Consider the following 25,295-nt stretch of genomic DNA (forward strand, 5'->3'; position numbering starts at 1 on the left):
CTCATGTTTTATAAATGACCCTGAATAAGATGTTCTTTAGAAGTATATTCTGTATATAAAAAAAAAAAAATAGCGGCACATATGCGATGAAGAACACGATCCAGAGACCAGAGAAGAAGCTGATTACAACCAGGGCTACACTACACACACCAGAGGCTACTTAAAAATGTTCCATGGGGCATTTAGAAATGATTTCAAATTTGTTAAAGGGGTCATCGGATGCCCATTTTCCAAAGTTGATATGATTCTTTAGGGTCTTAATGAAAAGTCTATAATATACTTTGGTTAAAAATTCTCAATGGTTGTGTAAAACAACACCCTTTTTACCTTGGCAAAATCAGCTCTGCAAAAATCATCCCATTCTGGTCGAGGCTGCTTTAAATGCAAATGAGCTCTGTGGAGTGACGAGCCTGTTTACTTTAGCCGCTAAACTTGCTAACTAGCACATTATTAGGAAAGGCGATAACAAAGTTTCATTAAAAAAAACTTTTATACTCACTTCTGCTGTAAGTGAAGCTGGATCACGAATGATTCGCACGAACATAGACGCACGAAGATAGCTTAGATGTCGGGAGTAAATGACAACCACTACATTCATTATTACATCCAGCAACACAACACCTCAATCGTTCAATTCTTGTCTAACTTACATCCCTGCTCCGGCATCAAAACATGGAGGTTGGACTGTTACAACTGATCTGAGGTAAGACGCTTATGTCAATCAACTATCGTGGGAGCGGCATCTGTGGGTGTGATGCCACAACGACAGGCATCTGAGAATGGGTCGATTTGAAAAAGGGAATATTGTTTTTACAGATTAATTAAAAACCACTGCATGGATTTTTATCATTATAGGGTAGATTTGTACATACACTGCCAACACACATTACTGTTCAAACAACACGTAAAAGTGAACTTAGCATCTGATGACCCCTTTAAAGTTGACACTGGATGCCTGTTTCCCACAAGCTGGTATGACTCTTTAGGGTCTTTAATAAAATGTCTGCAACATACTTTGGTTAAAACTCCTCAATGGTCGTGTAAAACAACACCTTTTTACCTTTTGTCAAAAACAGCTCCATTTTGCACAGAGACCCGTTTTGCTGCATGACTCTTTAAATGATAATGAGCTACAGACTGCCCCACCCCTCTCTTCTGTTCGTTGTGTATTCGGTGGTGCATTACCATCAAAAACAAAACTTATCCACTGCATCCTCAATGGCTCTGATGCCTGGAGAAAATGAAGACTTTTACATACACTTTTGCACCCAACTACAAAACACCAGAATTGCTTACGAGGCATTGTCGTCGCTACAGCTGCTTGAGCGTGGAGAAAAATGATTCCATTTCCAGTTTATGAAGAAAAAGAATATATATGGCACTTAGACTGGTATTTTAAATGCAGTTGTCTTGACAGAAAGAAATGAGATACATGGGGCATTAAAAATAAAGATGTCAAAAGGAAAGTTAGGACCCAATATCTAAAAGAGCATTAAGCCATCTTTAATTCACCTTGAGTTACAGGCATGCAAACTTTGGAGAAAAACTTAAAAAGTGCTGTTTCCCCATTTTTGAATGGTCACCACTGGCACATAATGCTACAAAGATTGCTAAAGTCAATAGATTTTACTATCAGATCTACCAATCTCTGTGTAAAAATAACATAATGATGTTGTCATCTTAGTATATAGTCTCAAGTTATTTTTACCCCCTTGTAACTTGAATCTAAATCTCAGGTCGAAATTGCCATTTTGACCTTCCTCTACAAAATAGTGGATTACTTAGTAAATGTTTATCAATGACATTTAATATTTTGGCTGTCATCACTATACATGTCTACCTTTTTTCAGAAAAAAATATTAGCAAAATCAAAAATTTGAGCCAGGGACCTCTTGTTGAGTTGACATTGAATGAACCCAATTCATACTATCTATTTAAGTCAGTGTCAGCATGCTTCAGCTTCATTTAGCTTAAAAATGATCAATGTGTCAATCAAATGTAAGATATTTTAGTGGTAACACAGCACTGACTTAGGTAAAGCCACATATGTAACCCCCCCCCAAAAAAATGGGGAACACTACGCCAAAATCTAACTTTTATCAAAACCTGCAAACAAAAACTAAATAATTTTATTAACGTGCAAAATTGCTTTACCATTATTTCATGCCATATTTCATTACCATAAAGCTGTCATTCAGCGTTCAGAGCGCTGCATGAGTGTGTTTTATTTCTCATGAGGTGGGAAATGGAGAGAGCAAAACCGATACGGGACGGGTTACCTACGCACCGCAATCAATAGCGTCATAATTAAAGGAGCGGGTGTGTTTCGATAAAGCTATTCCACACAGTTTTCTGCCAGCGAGCTGTAATTGCATAGAAATTTATTATACTATGAGTTTTCATCTGGAGCACAGCGAGGAGGGGAACACGAGCCCTCAGACATTCATAGAAAGTGCTAATGTATTTGGACCCCTTTCGTTCGCTCTCTCAATTTGATTTCTTTACGGTGAATAAATGGATGATGGATCTGGCCGCCTGATCCACTGGAACAAAACACACACACAATAAATGCCATTCAGGACTACACTGTAAAAAATAAAAAAACACAATTTGTTGAGTCATCTTAAAATAATTTGTTACCCTGCTGCCTTAAAATTTTAAGTTCAGTCAACTAAAATAAGTTTATTCAACTTGAAATGTTAAGTTTTACTAAGTAACAACTTAGATATTTGTGTTTGCTAAACTTAACAGATGGGTAAGTAACCCAGCTGCCTTAAAATTTAAAGTTGATTCAACTCAAATATCTAAGTCGTCACTTAATATAATTTAACATTTCAAGTTGAATAAACTTTTTTCGAATTGACTGAACTTAAAATTTTAAGGCAGCCAGGTTACAAATTATTTTAAGTTCTCAAGACTCAACAAATTGTTTTTTACAGTGTATGTCGAAACATTTAAGAACTTTTCAAAGCCACTGACAATCCTCCTAAACATAGGCAGTATAATAATGCAAGGAGTATAATAATGCAAGGAGATGTGGGGAAGTTTGCCTCTCACGTAACGTGTATTTGTGGCTAATGTCTCATTTCACTGGCAGGGAGACGCTGGCGCAATTAGAGCACGTTTTAGTGATACAGTGAGCCTTAATTGAAAGGGAATGGAATGAAAGAGGGGAGACAGATGGAAACAAATGATTTGAAACCTCTGGAGTGGTCAAAGCTTGGCCCAATCAATAGAGCACAGATTACTAGCTTCGGAGCGTTTGATCCGGTTAATGGAAGAGAGGTGCAGGCTTGGGACTGGGCTGGAGCAGGTCACGGATGGGAGCTTTCAAACGGTGAGGAGAACGGGAGGGGTGGGAGAACGCCGGGGGAGAGACGGCCCTCCCTCTCTGTGGGATCGATGGCGTTCGTGTTGCCACTGCAGGTTTTTCGGCAGACATTGATCGCTGGACATTGGGCTGGTGACAGAAGACAGGTTGTAGCGGCCCATGTTTCTGTCAGAGCTGGAGTGTGACACACACAAGCTTATGCACACGTCATATAGCATCCAAAAGTATGCTTATAACTGACCTTTTTTGTTTATATTGCATTATTTCTCATAAATCTATGTTAAAACAAACATTTGCAGCCGTTTTAGAAATGATTATTTTGAGACTTAAATATTGCATAAACATTTCTTGTTCGTTTTGCGTCCTAAATTGTTTAATTTAAAATTGTTCTTAATACTAAAACAGATTTTTTAAGTTCTCAGATTTTTGTATCCAATTGTACACGGTCTCTACAAGACAGGTCATAATTTGTGGTAATCATTTGTGAAGGAGAGTACTAATCAAAATTATACTCTTGAGACAGTGACTCACAGAGAGGTCAGATCATGAAAACAACAACATGTTTGTCTGACTACATGTTGTATTACCTTTCTGATTCCCATTAGAGACCATTAGCAAACAGAAAGGGAGTGTAATAACACAAACATGGTGACAAAAAGTTGCCTGATCTGTGCCCTCTGAGTTCAGCAGACACAAAACAAAAGCATGCACATCACTGGCAAATTGCTCAAAGTGGAAGCTCAAACAAAAAATAAATCCAAAAATGTAGAAATTTCTTTTTTATAAGAACTTGCTTACCAAGTTTGTTTTCTTTATTCTTTCAAACAGACATATTTATTTGTCTTTCTGTTGTTGCTTGATTAACATCAATGTCAGACAATAGCAACTAAATTAAGGAGGACGTGACATGTGGCCGAGTATGGTGACCCATATTAGGAATCTGTGGTCTGCATTTAACCCATCCAAGTGCGCGCACACACACACACACACACACACACACACACACACACACACGCATTTAACCCATCCAAGTGCGCGCGCGCACACACACACACACACACACGTTTGTTTTTGTGAATTGTGGGGACTTTCCATAGACTTCTATAGTTTTTATACTGACCAAACGATATTGTCTATCCCCTAACCCAACCCTAACCCTAAACCTAGCCCTCACAGAAAACATGTTTATATCGTTACACTTTCAGATAAACACCATTTACTATTTTTAATAATTTTGCGGTCCCCACAATGTCAAAAATTTCAGGTTTTACTATCCTTGTGGGGACATTTGGTCCCCACAATGTAGCAAAAACAAGCGCACACATGCACGCATGCAGCGGGCAGCCATATTGCTATCGGCGCCCAGGGAGCAGTTGGGGATTCGGTGCCTTGCTCAAGGGACTCACCTCAGTCATGGTATTGAGGGTGGAGAAAGCACTGGTTATTCAGTTCCCCCACCTTCAAACCCACAACCTTTTGGTTACAAGCCCGACTCTCTAACAATTAGGCCACGGCTGCCCCCTTAGGCTACTTTCCTATTAAAACCAAATGCACAGATGCAATGTACTGACACATGTCCGATATTCTCAAAATTGTTTACATCCATTTAAGACGTAACCGAGTGTGATTACATGAATACTCGTCAAAATGGACGAGCTGACTTGCTGCCTCGCTGCCTTATCAGGCAATGACTCTGAAGGCTGCGAAGGCAACTCCGGGAACAGTTTCGGACAGGCTTCAGAGGCAGTGTAACGTGACGTCGTGGCTAAGTTACCTAACGGTTAAGTTGTACATTTTGGAGAAAAATCTTATACAGTTATGTATAAATGCTTTAATAATACATAAAGACCTCAATATCATTGCCTGCTGAAGGTCTGTGCATCAGAGAAGACAGAATGACAGCTATGTTTTGCGATATTACAATTTTTCGATATTATTAGTAGTTTAATTTCCAACAGAATATCTTTATTTATATAGCTTATATGACGCACACGCGCAGGACTGTGGGAAATCGAAGGCAGCAAAGGATACATCTATGCTGCCTTCAAAATTCGATCAGAAGAAGGTACCTCCTGAGACAGGAAGTGAAGCAGAATTTAAATTCGGACATGCCTTGATGCCTTCCTGCCGAGTTCTCTTTTATGAACACACAAAGGCTGCGTCCGAAAGCTCTAAAATGCTGCCTTCGGAGGCAGCCTTTGTGTGTTCATGAAAGAGTACTCATGCGCTGTGTGCGCTCAGAAAACTGGATTGAGTTGAGTTCTCTTTTGCGTCGTCAAATTTATGTCTCACTCACAGATATTGACATTTTTTTACGTTTTATGAGATGTGCAGCAAATGTATGCTAGTTTATGTCTCGCCAGAGCTGTGTTGTCATTTTGGTGGTGTGCGTTTGTAGCTCCCTGGTGCTTCGTTTTTCTGTAGAAATCTCTATCTTACCATTACTCTCTGTTGTTTAAAGGGATAAAATATAGCTTTATCCCCACCAGATTTCTGATATTATCCATCAAACTAATCTGATTGATCTGATCGTTCACTTTTATTCTATAACCGCTAGCGCAACGCCGTGCTGTGCGTTAGCATTCCGTTAGCCGGGTAGCCTTCCATTCGCGTTCCTTTCATGTTTCTATTCGCATCTACTACCGCTTTCCTATTTTCTCTTGATCTCGTTGATTGTTCGTTTTTATTCTGCGAGTGCAGCGTGCGCACAGTGCGTTAGCATTCCGTTACCGGATTAGCTTGCTATTCGCGTTTTCACGAGTTCATCAAACAACAGTGGTGAGTTGAAATCGTTCTACAACCACGGTGAGTAATGGCTTCTTCTCCTTTTATTGTCGTCTGCATCTCTTCCCAAATCACCCCTCCCTAACATTTTTGTCTTGTTTATTCACTGACGAAAATGTCAATAGATTTTTGTCATAGTTTTTGTCATTTAAAACTATTTTTATTTCATTATTATCTGTGAAAATTTTCTGTCTTTGACAAATATTATTTGTCAACTAAATTAATACTGGAAAAATAACACTATTGTCTTCTTTTTCACAGCTAAATTGAATTTGTTCGTAATTGGTTGGTTACTGAATTGAACTGAATCAACACTGAACTGACTTGAACTGAATAACAACACTACTGTGTTCACTTCAGCTGCTTATCACAACTGAACTTGTTTCATAATGTACGACCTTTCCAAGGTATTGAACTGAATCAACACGGAAGCATAACACTTGCTACAACTGTACAGCAGAATTTTGGATTTGGATTCTGTTCCTCTGATTCTGAATACAGGATTCAGTCTGAGTACAGGCTTGACTTAACTTGGCAAAAGGAGAAACATTTAAGTTTTTATAGTCAGTAAATGAACACAGATTACAAGCATTAAAAAAGGACACAGTTCAACTCAATGACTCAATGATCTGGTCATTGGATGGGAAAGGTTATACATGAAAAGCATTACATTTCTATCTGGTTCAAAGCCATGATATGAATTCTAAAGAGTGTATGAGTCAAATGCACCACTTTTATGAGGCTTTTATGGTGTTTTTGTGTCTGTTTTTTTAAGCCTAAACGTCCCAATTCATTGTGGGGTAAAAAAGATCAGAAAGTTCCAAAGGAGAAAGAAAGTCATACTGGTTTGGAATGACCTGAGGGTGAGTAAATGATGACTAGTTTCCTTTATTGGTGAACTATCCCTTTAACGTCTGTTTTGAAACTTGAAGATTTGTCTGTAAGCCCATTTCCTTTCGTTTTGTCACCGAGGCTGTAAATCCTTTACTTTCCATCAAGCCAAGACAACGGCTCAGCCACAGCAACAGGGTCTCCTGGGCGACCATGCAAAGATAAGAAGCGATTTTCACTCAATAGTAGGAATTAAGAGACTAATAACCCCTATTAAAATCTGCAGCAAAAGTCTCCTTTCACACACATGCACATGCAGCCAGAGGGAGAGACTGAGAGCTGACTCAGAGCTCAGTGTATTTCTGTCTGCGTATGTGGGGGTGGACGCCTGCATGACTGTGACAACGACTGTGCGCACGTACACATGTGCATATGCATGTTCCATATGGACAGAATGGCAGGTTCTGACACCTATTAGGATGTGCTGAAGCTTACACATACAAGTGTCTGTACACGCACATCAGGAAACATCACAAGTGCTCACTGGCGTAGTGCCACTAATTGTCATGCTGGTATCTCATAACTCAGAACACCGACGGTGAGAAAACTTTTTCATTTTTTTCTGACAACGCAGACAGAGAGACATCTCCCTACACTCTGCAGTGTGTTGTACAGTGTGATTCATCATTTCATCACTGAAACAGCAACTGATGCCTTGTCAAATTTAATACGAATAATGTATTAAATAATTGTATTTAAGCCCTTAAAGTATTAGGATGCTTTAGGATACTTAAATTGCTATGCATTTTAAATGTAATAAAAAAGTAGCAGGATACACTGCATATCAGGGGCATTGCCTCCTCAAAAACATGAGAAAAAAATAGCAGTACAAAAAACAACAACACAGATATTACACAATATGACATTAAAAAGTGTATAAAATCACAAGCAACACCAGCAGGTAAAGTTACAACAGGAATGTAGTTTTAAGAGTTTTTTTTTTTTTTAGGCGAGAATGTACTTGTTTATAGTTCAAATATGCAGTTTGTTAATAAAGACAACATCTATTTGAAAGTTTGCATCGTCGTTGTCAAACATGAGCCTTGAGCTCCAGATCATCAGTGGCCATTCTGCACTCATGAACCTGCCCAAGAGCACCTCACCTTGCCCAAATCTTCTTAAATTTTCCCGCTGGCTCTGATGTCTCTGTAGTGGTTACACATGAGATATAATTCGTTATGGGTAAAAGTCTTTGGTCTCATTAATCTATTATTTGTTCCAGAGAAGATAGTTTTGGCAAAATCTCATGTTTATGCAAATTCAATGCGTCAGTCAGAATGAACAATATAATGGCATTAATGGGACGACTGATTTAAAAAAAAAGCAAGTAAACAAATCACACCATATAACTTTGTTAGGTCAGTCAAAACTTTGAATGGCCTGAAAACATGAGGTACACCTCTGCATCTACGACTATTATTTACCAAGCTTTGATCACTAATAATCTGAAAAATGTAAAAAAATAGTTAAAAGTTAACTATTAAAAAGAATAGCTAAACATCAGTTGATAAATAAAATATGTGAAAAACACATTAGAAATACATTTTAAAAAATATGACTGGGAATTTACATGTACTTTAAAAAGTGTGTGTGTGTGTATTAACAGTTCTTTCTGGCCCTTGAATCTGATTGGCTGATAAGAGTCCGATATTATAGTTTATTAAATATTATTAATCAATAAATAATATTTAATATAAATAATAGTATTTAATAACAGTGTTTAGTATTGAGAAACAGCGCGTGTTTGTGATGGTGATTTTAGTTACATTGTTCCCCCATTAGATGAGAGACTGTTTTTAGGAGTCAGCAGTAAAGACTTTTACCTTGAAAAGTTAACGCTGTAAACTGAAGTTATTTTTAGTTTCAACAACATCTTGACACAGCGAACAAATGCACTGAGCAGCAAAATCACCTTTAACAGATGAAAGGATTTTAACGTTACGACAAAGATAACGCTTTCCTCAGCAGATATTCAAACTAATGTTTATTGTGAATATATACCGATCTAAAGAATGAATGTTGTATCAGATGCAGGAAATCACACTCGCCCAATCTATCTCTCTCTCATTATACTCTACATAACACAGTGAGCTTTTAATACAGTAATACAATAAGCTTTCAATGAAGCAACTCAACATTCCTTCGTTACTAGTTCTAAAATATTTTCAAATTAGTAACAGAGGCTTGGGCTCAGCTGTTCAACTGACAGCTTTAGATTTGAATCCGTGGTTGAAGGAAGTATTTCCGCACAAAAGAGGGCTTTTAAAGACACTGCGTTGTTATTTTATGTATTTACACACTTGTGCTGTCGAACTGTTGTATAAGCGCAATATCACACTTGTAGACGTGATATATGGCTGTATATCAGCACGTTGTGATTCATCTCTCATGTGTACAAGAGTGATATTGCTTATATAAGCTTATATACAAAATTGTGAAATATTATTCCAATTTTAAATGAAGGTTTATATATATATATATATATATATTTTACCATTACATTCACAGCCATTACTCCAGTCTTCAGTGTGACTTGATCTTTCAGAAGTTCTAATATGTTGATTTGTTGCTCAAGATACATTTCTTTTTATTAACAATCTTGAAACAGTTGTGCTATTTAATATTCTTGTGTAAACCACAATACATTTTAATGAATAAAAAAGTTCAAAGAACTTTTTCTTGCAACATGTGCCCAGCAGACTGTTCATGACATATGCTCATTTGTCTCAAGGATGGCGAAAACATGTCAGTTATGTAAAGGTTGTGTAACAAAGTTGCATAAAAACTTTGGGCATCTTCACTTGAAAACTGAAAATTGGAATGTGCCAAAGACTTTTAGCTGAAGGTCAATGAGCAAAAGTGCATCTGTACATTCTTTGTCAGTCGATGAAAAGCATCATCCCACGTGAAAGACCTTTCCCCGGAGGTTTGTTCACTTAAATCCAATTATGTTCCGATACATGTCATCTCCTCCATCTGTCATTTTTATTTAGCCTGCAGCACATCCACCGCTGCTGTAGTGACCACATTCAACGTTACATTTGACCTCCCTGAAAGCTCTACATGAGAGAGTGCTGTAAGATGGCTGACCAGCCTTACTCTCATGGTTTCAATTAGGTCCCATGGGCACCCGCTGACTGATGTGTGTAATGGCCTTGGATATGGGCGGCCATGGCGAGGGCGACTTTAAGATGATGTGTAAAGCCAGTGTAATTTACCACACTCAGGAGTTACACTCGCACCACAGAGCATAAATCAACAAGCCTTGGCTCTCCGAGCACACGACCTCTCTCATCCAGATCTAAAGTGTGTCATACCGTCTGCCGCCAGCAGGTGGAACACTGACGTCATGTGCTCGCAGCTGCTTTTGATGGTTAAATCCCCAGCAGAAGCATGAGACTGAGTAGACTAATGAATATCTCAGGCACAAAAGATTGTGTTTCAGAGCTTAGTGGAGACATAAGGATTAACACACATCACAAAGCATGAGAGACACTAAGAGAACGGCAGTATAATCGGTTTCTGAAATAGTGAAAAAGACAATCATACAATTGTCGTTAAAGATCATGAGGTGAAAACCTAAGTCAGTTACACTTTACAATAGCATTATACAATGCTAAGAGTTGTTCTACAACAAGAGATGGTTTGCTCAAAAAAATGCTTAAAGGGCTTTTCAAACCTTTATGACTTTGTCTCTTCTGTGGATTATATATATATATATATAATCTGAAGAATGTCCAAGGATTTATTATTATTATTATTATTATTATTATTATTATTATTATTATTATTATTATTATCATTATCATTATTATTATAATTTATTTTATTTGTATTTATTTATTTATTTATTTATTTGTTTGTTTGTTTGTTTGTTTGTTTATCTTTTGCATTTTGCATTTTAAGGGAAACCTGGATAAATATTAAAAATTTTGGATAGACAGATTTTTGCCAACAGAAATATGTAAAATATAAGCAATATAGTATATAATAATCAATATTTTAATATTTAATACAAGTATTTAATTTTAAAAGATACAATATTAAATTGGTTTCATAAAACACACACAATGAGAACCCTACAAAAAATAAATAATTATTAAAAATTATTTAAAATACATTATTTATGACACATGAAACACTTAATAAAAAAAGGAAAAGGTAAGACAATAAATAAATAAATAAACAAATAAACCAATGTTTTGCCAATAGAAATGATATATCAAATATAAGCAATATAGTATATAATAAATAATATTTAAAACATGTATTAATTTTAAAAGATAAAATATTAAAATGGTTTCATAAAACACACACAATGGGAACCCTACCAAAAATATTTTATATGATTTTATATATATATATATATATATATATATATATATATATATATATATATATAGATATAAACTATATAATACTTAATAATTTAATATTTTAAATATGTATTTAATTTAAAATATATTAAATATTAATTTGGTTTCATAAAACCACACAACGGGCACCCTACCAAAAATGGTCTTTTATAAGTTCTTCAACAAAATGTTAAGTATAACCATTATTTTTGGCAACAAAAATGATATATAGAATATAAACAATATAGTATGTAATAAATAATTTGATATTTAATACATATATATATATATATATATAATTAATACATACATATCTAATGTGAGAATGTATACTGGATATTAATAATAATAATAATAATTTGAATCAATTGTAGAAAATCACAACAAATTAGACATGACAACTTGCCATGACAGGAAAGACCACAAAGTCTTTCTCCTAAGTTTACATGAGTGATTTGAAGGCTGTAGGCAGTGACACTGTGTGAGGCTGAAGAGGGCTGTCTGTTGACAGTTACAGTAAGTGCAGCGGGCGTTGTTTCTGGCCCAGGGCTTACCTGAGGCTAAGGGCATGGCCATGGGGACGCAGGGTCTTCCCTGCCCCATGGCAGGGGCAGAGAGCAGCATTTTCGCTAAGGAGGCAGAGATGGGCTGAACCAGCAATGGCGTCAGGTTGTGATGACTGGCTCTTCCAGCTGTGAACAGAAACAATTTCTTATTTTAGAAAGGCTTTTACACAGCTATATCAAAATGAAAACACTAATAACATCATTCCATCCTCAGATTTTCACCCCCCAGCATTCCATTTGCATTGATCATGACTTTGTGAGCGCTTAGAGCGTGTCAGGGGGCTCTTAATGCCACACATGAGCAAACCAATTACCCAATCAAAGAGCTTTTCTATTGGTTAACACCTCCACTGAGTCTTCTCACACATCTTCATCTTGGAGGGCAGATGAACGGCATTAGTCCGTTATGTGCTGCATAAATATAGCTGCAGTGGGGCCAGGCGGAGATGCGTTTAGTGATGTGATGTGAGCGAGAAGGGGCGGACGAGGAGGTTCGTAATGTGCCGTAAATCATAGAGAAAACAGAAAGGAGCGCTGAGAGGAACCTGCACAGCCAGGCAGGGACGTATCAAAGCCTTTCCTAGCCACTGATTGCAGCTCGCGGGCGGCAAACTAATAGGCCCGGAGATTTTAAGTTTGAAGAAACGGTTTCTAGCAGGCCAATGGGGATTTATATGGACGAAATGCTCCATTGATTCAGCCTCATTAAAACGGAGAAACGGTGAGCCTAATCCTGCTTTAGGAGCAAATTTATTTAGGAGCTTCAATTTTCCAGCAGCGCTTCTGCACCAGTGGGATGGGGTACAGTCATCCACGAATAACAATCAGTAGACCTTTCTGTTACACAACACTCTATTACTTTCCACAGATAAAAGTATTCACAGGCCGCAATTATTTTACAGCGGTTATGCGGGAATGAATGCAGAGGAAGGTCCCCTTGAAATTAGCTCAAGATTTTCTTGGTCATAGAGGGATACAAGAAGTGATTATTGGGTTTGGAGTGGGGCTTATAAAGTAACACTACTGCCAACACTAATGCCAACCCTGAAAACATACAGCACTACCGAATTCTGCTATTAATTTATAGTGTTCTTTGTCTGTTTGATTACGTCATTAATTGATCTTTACCACACATCTCTGCCATATCAAGCTACTACTACATATATTGTAAAAATGTCAATTTGGTGTAAAGCTGCTTTGCAACGATATGTATCGTGAAAAGCGCTATACAAATAAATTTGAATTTAATTGAATTTAACTACTGTATGTGCCATTATCTGCCCAAAGGTCACAGGGGTCAAAGCTGTGTTTAGAGAGATGAGATTATCTTAAATATTTATTAATCTGTCTATCTACCTATCTACCTATCTATCTATCGTTCTATCGTTCTATCTATCTGTCGTTCTTTCTCTACCTAAAGATTCATCTAGACAGATGGGTGATATATCTATCTATCCATCCATCCATCTTTCTTTCTTTCTTTCTATCAAATATGACAAAATATATAAACTATCTATCTATCTATCTATAAAATATCCATCCATCCATCTTCTTTTATCTATCTATCTATCTATCTATCTATCTATCTATCTATCTATCTATCTATCTATAAAATATCCATCCATCCATCTTCTTTTATCTATCTATCTATCTATCTATCTATCTATCTATCTATCTATAAAATATCCATCCATCCATCTTCTTTTATCTATCTATCTATCTATCTATCTATCTATAAAATATCCATCCATCCATCTTCTTTTATCTATCTATCTATAAAATATCCATCCATCCATCTTCTTTTATCTATCTATCTATCTATCTATCTATCTATCTATCTATCTATCTATCTATCTATCTATCTATCTATCTATCTATCTATCTATCGTTCTTTCTCTACCTAAAGATTCATCTAGACAGATGGGTGATATATCCATCCATCCATCCATCCATTCATCCATTCATCCATCTTCTTTCTTTCTTTCTTTGTTTCTTATCTATCTATCTATCTATCTATCTATCTATCTATCTATCTATCTATCTATCTATCTATCTATCTATCTATCTATCTATCTATCCATCTATCTATCCTTGTCTTGACAAACTTTGCTTTAACACATTAATATGCAACATCTGTAATGTTTAATCTACAAAACAATATTACAATTATATGAACATATTTCAAAGAAGTTCAAGTAATTTGAATCTACCTCTTACATTCAAAACCAAATTGAAATTTTCCATCTTGCCTCCTACTTCAATTTATTTACATCCATAAACTGAATTAGAGCTTAAAATACTATCTTAATTCAAATCTGAAGGTGCACAATGATAGTGGTGTTCAATGCAGAACTGATGTTGTAGTGTGGCATATCCAGACACACCTGAACCCGATAGCTGTAGAGTGAATTGAATAAAAATGAGGTTTTGAGAGATACATAAAAAGAGAACTTTTCAGTTTAATACTTTAGGGACATGTCTAGGGCACTCACTGATGCACCCCCTAAATATTTTTTACCCAGCCTAAAAGAGTACTTTCATCCATCTAGATAAATAAAACACAAACAAGGTTATGGTCAATAGCTTTCATCCTTTTCTGTTAGTTCTATCTGTAGCGCAGCTAAAAATGAACAAAAACAAGTTTGAAAGTACAAGACGCCCTCAAAACCCATTAGGTCGTGCTCCAGCTGGAGATATTACAGCGCTGGAAATAAAGTAGCCCTGACCCTGATGAACTCAAAGAGAGTGTGCACTCACTGTTTCAGCACTGAGGAGAGAAGGCTGTTGAGTGTACACTACTGGGGTGCATCAGAGTAACGGTTAATACTTCATGTCACCTAACATGCTAGAGTCTCAGTCAGAATTATTCGTGGTGCCAGTGAAATATGCACACATCTCCCCTCCATCTCCAGAGAACAGATGTGTGCTGCATGCAGAAGTTATGAGGGGCTGTGCGTCTTTTTCATCTTTCTGTGGAGGTGACACCCATTTGTTTTACTCTGTCTAGCAGAGTGACTCATTACTTGTATATCCTTCCATACTTTGTTCCATTCTAGTTTGGAATGAACCTAGTGCTGATAGACACATTACAGCTCTTGCTCAGCAATGGATTCTCTGTAGTGAATGGGTGCCGTCAGATTGAGAGTCCAAACAGCTTGTGAAGTGAAAAACTGTGTAAAAAACAAATCCATGATTAAAGGATTAGTTCACTTTCAGAATAAAGATTTCCTGACAGTTTTACTCACCCCCATGTCATCCAAGATGTTCATGTCTTTCTTTCATCACCAGAAAAAAAAAAAGGTTTTTGAGGAAAACATTCTAAACTTTTAACCACAAATGCTTGTCTCGCACTAGCTTTGAGATGTGCGTCCGCAACACATTATGTAATCACAATGGAAAAGTCAGTACTTCCGCCTACAAGCGAAAGACCTTTACAACGTGATTATGTAATACCTGAAGTCGAGCTTAAAATCCACTATATGGAGAAAAATCCTGAAATGTTTTCTTCAAAAACCTTCCAAAAAATGTATTATCGACTGAAGAAAGACATTAACATCTTGAATGACATGGGGGTGAGAAAATTATCATAAAATTTTTATTCTGGAAGTGAACTAATCCTTCAATGTTTTTCATTTCAAATGAGTCCTCTATAATATTGTTTCCTCTAGCGAAAAAAAATAATCTAGTTTGGAATGAACCTAGTGCTCAGCAATGGATTCTCTGTAGTGAATGGGTGCCGTCAGAATGAGAGTCCAAACAGCTGATGACACTCCACATGACTTCAGTCCATCAATTAATGGACTTGTGAAGTGAAAAACTGTGTTTGCAATAAACAAATACATTATTAAAGGATTAGTTCACTTCCAGAATAAAGATTTCCTCATAATTTACTCACCCCCATGTCAACAAGGATGTTCATGTCTTTCTTTCTTCAGTCGCAAAGAAATTAAGGTTTTTGAGGAAAAAATTCCAGGATTTTTCTCCATATAGTGGACTTCAATGGGGATCAATGTGTTGAAGGTCCAAACTGCAGTTTCAACGCAGCTTCAAACGGCTCTACACAAATCCCAGCCGAGGAATAAGAGTTATCTAGTGAAGCAATTGGTAATTTTCTAAAGAAAACCTAAAAATGTATATACTTTTAACCACAAATGCTTGTCCTGCACTAACACTGCGATACACGACTGCGACACAATCGTCTGTGTACTTCGAAAAACTCCATCTCATTTTCTCCTCCAACTTCAAAATCTTCCAAAATTGTTGTTTTACCTTTTTTTTTTTTTTTTGAAAAGGTTGTTTGACTTTCTTTGCATGTTCTCTTTGTAAACACTGGGTCAGTACCTTCGCTTACATCACACATGACCTTTCAAGCGTGATTACGTAATGCCTGAAGTCAAGCTAGTGCTAAACAAGCATTTGAGGTTAAAAAGTATCAGCTGTTTTAACTCTCATTCTGAGGGCACCCATTCACTGCAGAGGATCCACTGGTGAGCAGGTGATGTAATGTTAAATTTCTATGAAATCTGTTCCAGTGAAGAAACAAACGTATCTACATCTTTTATGGCCTGAGGGTAAATTTTCAGCAAATTTCCATTTTTTTGGATGAATAATTCCTTTACTAGTATTACGTAACATTTCAGCATTCACTAAGTGTAAAATGCCATGCTATCAGAAGAAAAAAGAAAATATATACAGTATATATCATTTTCCAGATTATATAAAACAATAAAATATAAAGACCAAGCTTTTCCAACATTTTTATCTTTCAAGCAATGTCACTGCTTTATTTCAGTCAAGCCAAACAAAACTCACCTATGAACTTTGTGCAGTGCACAGATTCATATCACAAATCAATTAGATACACCATGCCATAGATTCCTCCCTGCTGATGCAACTGGCTGTGTATGTGTAATTTCAATATATCTGATTCCATTTAGGTATGCAGGAATAAGACAAAATTTAGACAAAAATAACTAATATGATTATGATGAAAGTAAAAGTCAAGGCTGTGCTAATAGGATCAAACTCAGTCAAACTTGTACTTCACTATCCAGCCCAAACATCAGCACTGAAGATGATCCAAAATAACTGTGAGAACATCAATTTTTTTTGAGCAAACAAGCCTCCCAGGAAGACTTATTTGCTGAAGTACAATTACCCACAGGGCTTAGACTCATTCCCTCCACACAGAGATGCTCATGAGATATATATTACACGCCTGCGGTGGGGCCATATGTGCATTGCTCAGATTACAAACACTTTGGTAGTTCACATACAAACTTACTCATTCAGTCTTGGTGTGTTACAAATCAAATCTGTGAGAATGACAAGCTCATGTCAATAAACTGCAGCAGTGGTTTCATCCTTCAAGTGAAGAGTAAGAACTATAAAATACCATACTACACTTGACACAAGTTCAGTATGCAGTACTCAGTGTATGCAGACTTATTTACTGTACTATTTAGATAAAACATGTACGCACTGTAGTAAGCAATATGCAGTTCTGCAATATTTCGCTTACAATACAGCCATTCTGTTTGTTCTGTGAGTCATTTAAAGCAAATTAAATTGATCCCACCTTATTTTTTTCTTTGCTTTAAGATATGAAACGGAGACTCGGATTTACATGCAAATTGAATTTCAAAAAGCAGGTCATTCATTTCCATAAGAACAATGACAGCAGTTTTCATGCAGCGAACTCACTCGTCTCTCGAGTTTAAGTGATTGTACAGACTTGCTTACATCCCTTCAAGTCTTTCATGTGCAAAACCTGAGGTCACACAACCATAAATTTGTTGTTTATTGTTCTAAACGGCTTTTTGCAGCGACTACAGCAAAAAAAAAAAGACTAGTATATGGGCAATATTGCATTGTATAATGCTTTCCTGGAAACTGAATGATGCGTTAAGTATGCTTTAATGGAGATACTTCTTATTAAATGAACATCCTCTTTTTGCTTTTGTCTTGAGTGTATTTTCTTTCTGAAAAGATTAAAAGATTATGATAATAAAAGAGGTTTGAGTTACTTGTGGTGTAATTACTAATGTTTATATATATTATTAAAATAGCTGCATAATTACAACAATCCGTACCGTAGACAAACATGATGTTTAAGACATGTAATAAATGATGTTTAAGACATGTAATAAATTACATTTTAAAATACACTACCTGTCAAAAGGTTCTGAACAGTAAGAGTTTTCATTTGATTACAAAGAAGTCACTATAATTAATAATAATAATAATAATAATAATAATAATATATATATATATATATATATATATATATATATATATATACACATACCACAAACCCCCAAAAAGAAATAGCTTTTGAATGGTACAGTTTATAATGTTAAAAAAAAAACTTTTTATTTCAGTTATGATGATGAATGCTGATCTTTGGATCTTTCTATTCACCAAAGAATACTGGAAAAATTCACTCAACTGTTTTAAATATTTATAATAATAATTACAAATTTCTTGAACAGCAAATCAGCATATTAGAATGATTTCTAAAGGATCATGTGACACTGAAGACTAGAGTAATGATGCTGAAAATGTTGCTTTGATCACAGAAATTAATTACATTTTAAAATATATTCAAATAGAAAGCAGTTATTTTAAATAGTAAAAATATTTCACAATATTACTGCTTTTGCTGTATTTTGGATCAAATAAATGCAGACTTGGTGAGCAGAAGATAATTCCTTAAAAAAACAAAAAAAAAAACAAACAAAAAAAACATCTAAAAGCTTTTGACTGTTGGTGTATATTGAAAATGAAAAAGTTATTTCAAATTGTAATAATATTTCACAATTTTGCTGTTTTTACTATGTTGTTATCAAATAAATGCAGCCTTGGTGAGCATAAGAGATTTCATTTAAAAGCATTAAAAATCTTAACTCCAAACTTTTCAACAGCAGTGTTTGACAGATGTGTCATATTTGACTGCCTTTGAATAAAAACCAATGGAAATCCACCTTAAGGGGAGTTCATCTTACAAAGAGGCAGAGAGAAGAAATAATGCATGTACCACTGTGTTCTGTAGTTTTGCATTCAAGGTACTCATCTGAGAATAAGTGACTGGTTAAATGAAAATAAGAAACAGCAAAGGACAGAGTTATGAAGCAGACGTGTCTATAAAGGAGATGCTCAGATGATCAAAGCTTGTGTTTTCTTTGAAATGCACTGAGACAGAAGACATCGAAAAGAAGCTCATAATAGTCTTAAAAGTATATAAGACTGTGTCTTATATATGTCTATTAACTCACTTTACAGACTTTTTTTTTAATCTGAATGAATCAATTTATAACCTAGCTTGCTGCCTACGTAGACAGCATTTGAAGACTTCATGGATTCAGAAGCACATACTGTTCCAAAAAGCAGGCAGCACGTTCAGTAAAAAAAAATATATATAAATAAATAAATAAATAAATAAAATCCAAAATGGCAGATAAAGCAAGAGAAATGTACTTCAGACTATTCAAATTACTGAAAGTACTGATCAAAACAGTCAAACTAAAAGTGACTTATTTTGAGTGTGCTGTGTATTTTCGGAGTACTGCACTGAAACCTGCTAACATCAAAGTCTATGAGGCTCAATTGTGAATCAAATCTCAGTAATTTTCTGTGGTTAGGAAGATGCTGTCATAAAAACATATGTAAAATCTATATGTAGGCACTGAACAGCAAGGTAGCTCAATATGTTTTGGAAATAGAGCTACTGAAAGGAACAAGATGTACAGATCCAGATTTGTGTCACTGTACTTTATTCTGTTTCTAAGAACAGTCAGTACTTCTCAGTGCAGCACAGTAATAAATACTGTTCCTGAGAAAAGTGAACATATGATAGTTATAGTGTAAATGGGCCACACACAGACTAACATCTCATGTCACATACTGTAGACACATGCTGTAGTCTCCACCCCCCCTTTAACATCCATTCACAAACAAACAGAAGATACTCTAACCTAACAATTATCAAAGCAAAGTGAAGGATGCAGCATTGAAATGAACATGGCAAATTACTAAGCCTTAGACAGGAAGTGAACCGCATAATAATCCTTTTTCCTCATATCAGATATTCAGTGTTTTTCACAAGAGTACAACAACTGCAGAGAAATCTGCTTGATGACCAGACCAGGACAGTCTTATAAAGATAACTGGCAGCTCACTCCGTTGTAGAATTTTCTGTGTTCTACGTTCATGACAGGAAAAGGACTATTTACAGCCAAATGTTAAACTGGCCATTTTCAGCAAGAATTACTAAACATGCTATAAAGTGTTGAAGTGTTGAACTTGAATCATGTCCAACAGATGTCTATTTTAAAGCAGTGGGTGAGAAATTCACTTTGATTTGTTTAATATCACTCTTTGATATTGCATTGGCAAACATGTTTATAGTGCATTATTTTCAACATGTTTATCGCTAGTGCAGCAAAAATAGACATAGCGCAAGTAATTAATGTGAGATGTATCTTCCACATGTGCTTGCTGCTGCTGTATGTAATCATAGTAAAAACACAGAGTGTGAATTGGTAAGTTTAAAAGCTATAAAATATATCTAAATTGACTGGCTGAGGTTGGTAAGTGCAGGCATATGTGGCCCAAATCTGATTTTTTTTGCTCACATATGACTCAGATCTGTTTTTCTCATGACATGGAATCTGATCTTTTCAATTCCAATTTGTGCCACTTCCATATGTGGTACTAATTCCAATACAGGTTAGATGTTTTGCAATGCAACCGCAGTCTGAGCAGGCATTTTTTGATCAACAGTTTTCATGATTCTGTGCTCATGGGAGTCACTTCAAATATTTTACATACCCAAAGTTATGAAGACGAAAGGTAGTCAGTGGAATTGTGATGTGTCAGAACTCTTAAACCATGTTTACTTCCATAGTGTTGCCAAGTCCACAGTTTTTTCTGCAGAATTGGGCTACTTTTTTTGGTTTTCAACTCCATGGGTTAAAGCAACCCCACTAACACAACATCTATTCCCCTGAATGTGACTGAGCTAGTTTTGGACTAGTTTTGAAGAGCAATTGGGAGGATTTTGTTGTGAGTACATGGCAACCCTGTTCGTATTGTGTTTTTTTTTTTTTTTTTTTTTTTTTTTTTTTTTTTGTTTGTTTTGATTCAAATTGCCTCAGTTTTAAACTTACCAGGTGAGTGTAGAAAGCTAACTAGACTAACATGTAAACATCAGAATCGGAATCAGAAACAGCTTTATTGCCAAGTATGCTTACGCATACAAGGAATTTGTTTTAGTGTCACAGGCTTCCAGTGCACAGAGATGACAACAACACACAGAAAATAAAAAGAAGATGAGAATAAAAAAATACATGTAAATATGGGGCGTGTCTGGGACATTTAACTGTTCATAAGGTGGATTGCCTGAGGGAAGAAACTGTTCTTATATCTGGCTGTCCTGGTATTTGTGGTTCATCCGCTGACCAGATAGCAAAAGTTCAAAAAGGGGATGACATGGATGTGAGGGATCCAGAGTGATTTTCTGAGCCCTTTTCCTTACTCTGGATGTATACCGTTCTTGAAGGGAGGGCAGGGGAGCACCAATAATCCTCTCGGCGGTCCGAACCGTTCTGGTGTCTGATTTTGTAGCTGAGCCAAACCAGACAGTAGTAAACTAAACATTAGCTGCTGAAACGTCAATGACTGCTGTGTGAGATCACATGAGGTGCTTCTTCTGACATGGTAATCTTAATAATATCTTGTAGTGTGTGATGCGACACGATTTTCTGTTGCTTTTCAAGGTTAGTCGTGGCCTAATGACTGGAGAGTTGGACTTGGAACCCAAAGGCCGCGGATTCAAGTCTTAATACTTGGTATTCTTCACAGATTTTCAAGCAGTTTCCTCCATCTTCACTATCCAATGGACCCATGCAGCAGCTTGTTTTGTGGTCTCGCATTGGCTATTGAAAGTACTAAGATAATCATAGCCATGATTATTCTGATGTAAAATCCTAAATATCAAACATGTTTGATATGATCAGGGAGGCCCTGATTTATGTGCGAGTAGATCAGGAGACGCAAGATTCAGTCTGTAAATGCCTCACATTACCAGATAATCCGAGCCAAACATTGGAAGTGACCTCAACCATTGGAAGGTCCTCAAAAAGATTTTTTTAAAAGAAATCGTGGATAAATCAGCCTAAAACTCCTGTAGCGTAAGCTCGGTTTAACTAAAACTTAAAAAAAAAAAAAAAAGTTTTTTCACTTAATCCCTACTTGTTCTAGCTTGTACAATTCTAAACAATGTCTGAAACTTTGTATTGCGAGCACTTCTTGTGTTTATTTGCCTCTTTATGATGAATCACTTGTATTCCTCATTTGTCAGTTGCTTTGGATAAAAGCATCTGCTAAATGAATAAATGCGAATGTGAATGTAAAAAAAAACAAAAAAAAAAAAAAACACAAAACCAGAATGTTAGGGCATGTTATCCTTTTGTAATCAATTGCCAATTCTATGCCACTCTATGGGGTTAAATAAATAAATAAATAAATAAAATAAAATAAAATAAAATAAAATAAATACTGAATAATAAACACTCGTTTTTGTTGAGGTTTTTACTAACATAAATATTCTTAAGACATGGGGTCTCTTAAGTCTTATTGGGGTCCGGTACTCCCTCTAAATTTAAACACTGATGTGATGTAATCCCTCAACTCATCAATGCTCATTTTCATTTCTCACAGATGGCAGTTTGTGTGTGGAAGGCAACCTTATGTTGTTTGCTGTGTGCGTGGGTTTGTGAGTGACGTTTGGATTTACGCAACTCAAGACAGTCCTTGATGTTCAGCTCCACAGCTGATAAAAAAAAAAGTTGGAACCGGCAAATACCACAATGTTCTTCACTGAAAGAAACCTGTTATGTGGTGACATTGCTCCAATCTCCCTGGACCTGCTCGTCACCCTCCCAAAGGAAATGGCTAGTCTGACACAACCATACATTATGGAATAATGCTGGGTTTCAAAATAACCACAAACCTTCTGTGGCTGAAGTTTCATTTGTTAGATGAATGTGTGTGAGTGTATTTGTTCAGATCATCCTTCAGATCTTTCCAATGTTACAAAATCACACTCTAGATAAGACCAAACCAATATATCATCTGGTATCCATTAGGCAGTATTCAGTGAATGTGTGTAGCTCCATTGCTCTGCATCAGATGAAATATTCACAGACGGCATCCATGCAGATGAAAATTGCACAGTAACCCACAGATGTGTGGGCCAAAAAATGGACGAGGACTTCTGATCCACACTGTGGCATCTGGGGGTTTTAAAACGACACTGCTTTCTTAATTGACCTTTATTATGTTTTTATGATTAGTTGCTGGAGTATCAGCAGACCTGGGGGACGGCAAATTCCCGTTTAATGATAATTGGGATTTAATGACAACCTAATAGCTTCTCTCTTTGTATTTTCTCACCTGCAGGAGCCTTACACAATGCATAGATCATTATATTCCCTCACAGATTTCCACTTATTTTCAAGCAACAGAAGAAAAGTAAAAATTCATGTTTGGTGCACTAACAAAGCAACTTTTGAAATCATTTTCTCAGTAGAGTATGGTTGCTAGCTGCTAAACTACAGAGAAATGAAAGTTTTAAGATGTCAGTTAAGTTTGCCTCAGGACAAAATTGATCCTAAGTACAAGAAAAAGCCCTGCATCTGTCATTTCTCTTCTTTTCACTTAAGTTATGACATCAATAAAGCAATACATCTAAAGGGTCTGACCACAAATTACATGGACTTTCCTGCAAGGATACATATGATTTAAATAGAAATATAAAAAAAATAGTAGCTAAAGAGTCAAAGTGTGCATAAATACATATATGGCATTCAAAAGCATCAACAAATGCTTTTTAAAGAAATATTTTTTTCCTACCAGGGCTGCATTTATTTGACCAAAAATAGTCCAAATAGTAATATTATGATTAATATTAATACTAATACATGTTCTGTTCTGTTCTATTTTCTATTCCATTTCTGTTACTGTTCCTGTTTGAATCTATTTTAAAACGTACATTAGCAGTCAAAAGTTTTAGCGCACAAACACAAGAGGTGGGATTTCTCGTAAGAACTAACCATAGCCGATCATAACCTGTCATAACATAATGGAGACATCACGTGACTTCTCCCAATCATTCTCAATTACCCTCACCAAACCCACCGTACACTTTAAGGGGTCTGTTAACACTTAATGGGCTCAGGGGAGGCGAGAGAAATGTGGACTCCCGATGCAACTTTACCTGTTGGTGTTGCTGTTGGACAGTTTTACTTTAGAAAAACAAGTGTTTTGTACACTTTATCATATTTGCGTTGTTTTATTTTTTGATGAGACACTGCCTCACTTGCCTCCTTGGAGGAAACGCCCATGATGTTAATGGATATAGACTCTTACGTCTATAAATGCTGGTGAATACAGCTGCTGTTGAGGGACTAGAAAAAAAAATGTTGCAGTCTGAACTAAAAACATGTTTTTAAGGCACTGGACATCAAAGCAGAAGGAACATCTTACACCAGTGTTGTTAAAACACACTCTGTCCCTCTCCTTAATGCAAACACACACATTCCTGCTCAGAGCGAGTGCACTGGCTTCTTCGTTACTGCCTATTTGTGAGGTGGAGGCACGTGTAAATTCTGCTTCTGGCTAAAGCCATAATCGCCACACGCTCAGCATGCTAAGAGAGGAATGCATTTGGAGCCAGAGGCTCTTGAAAAGAGGCACAACTGTAAATTCTTGTCTGGTAAAATTATTCCCTATTTGCAGAGGCTAAACTGTGGCCATGTCTCTCAGGATATATGGCACGGGCCGGGCCCTGCAGGGGAAGTTCATGAGTGAGAGGTGGCTCGACAGCAGCAGCACTGGACAAAAGTAAATAACATTAGGATTAGGTGCTTCTATAAATACTGGGCTGACTTTTGCTGTACGCTAAAAGCAAAGAAACAGTGTAATAAAGAGATCAAACCTTCAGACCATGTATATATTTCTGCACTCTAACAGAAATTTAAATTTAACTACAACAAACAAACAAACAAACAAACACACAGACAGACAGATAGATAGACAGATAGATTGTTAGCACTGCAGTCTGTCTCTGCGCAAATTCAAAAAATGCCACCAGAAGAAGCAAACCTTGGTTGCGAAATGCTATTGGCTCTTGGGTGTCTCGTGACCGATTGTGTCATGCTGTTGTGAAATGCTATTGGCTCTTATGTGTCTCGTGACTGATTGCATCATGCTAATGTTCGGGAGTATCTTTTTGAATGAGATGTGAGGGCGTTAATGGAGCAGGATCATTTTCAGTGATTAAAACCTTCTGTTATTCGCATAAAGATA

The 25,295-nt window shown here is 36.3% G+C and overlaps 1 protein-coding gene across 1 annotated transcript in view; it reads right to left on the reverse strand.

Annotated features, from left to right (window-relative positions):
• Positions 1–25,295, reverse strand: part of LOC127172910 (inactive N-acetylated-alpha-linked acidic dipeptidase-like protein 2) — a 302,371-nt gene that overhangs the window by 106,160 nt on the left and 170,916 nt on the right. Inside the window, 1 exon segment of the mRNA XM_051122434.1 lies at positions 11,916–12,053. Coding sequence (XP_050978391.1) covers positions 11,916–12,053 — 138 coding nt within the window.

The sequence above is a fragment of the Labeo rohita genome, chromosome 11, assembly GCF_022985175.1.
Source record: "Labeo rohita strain BAU-BD-2019 chromosome 11, IGBB_LRoh.1.0, whole genome shotgun sequence".
Taxonomy (NCBI): domain Eukaryota; kingdom Metazoa; phylum Chordata; class Actinopteri; order Cypriniformes; family Cyprinidae; genus Labeo; species Labeo rohita.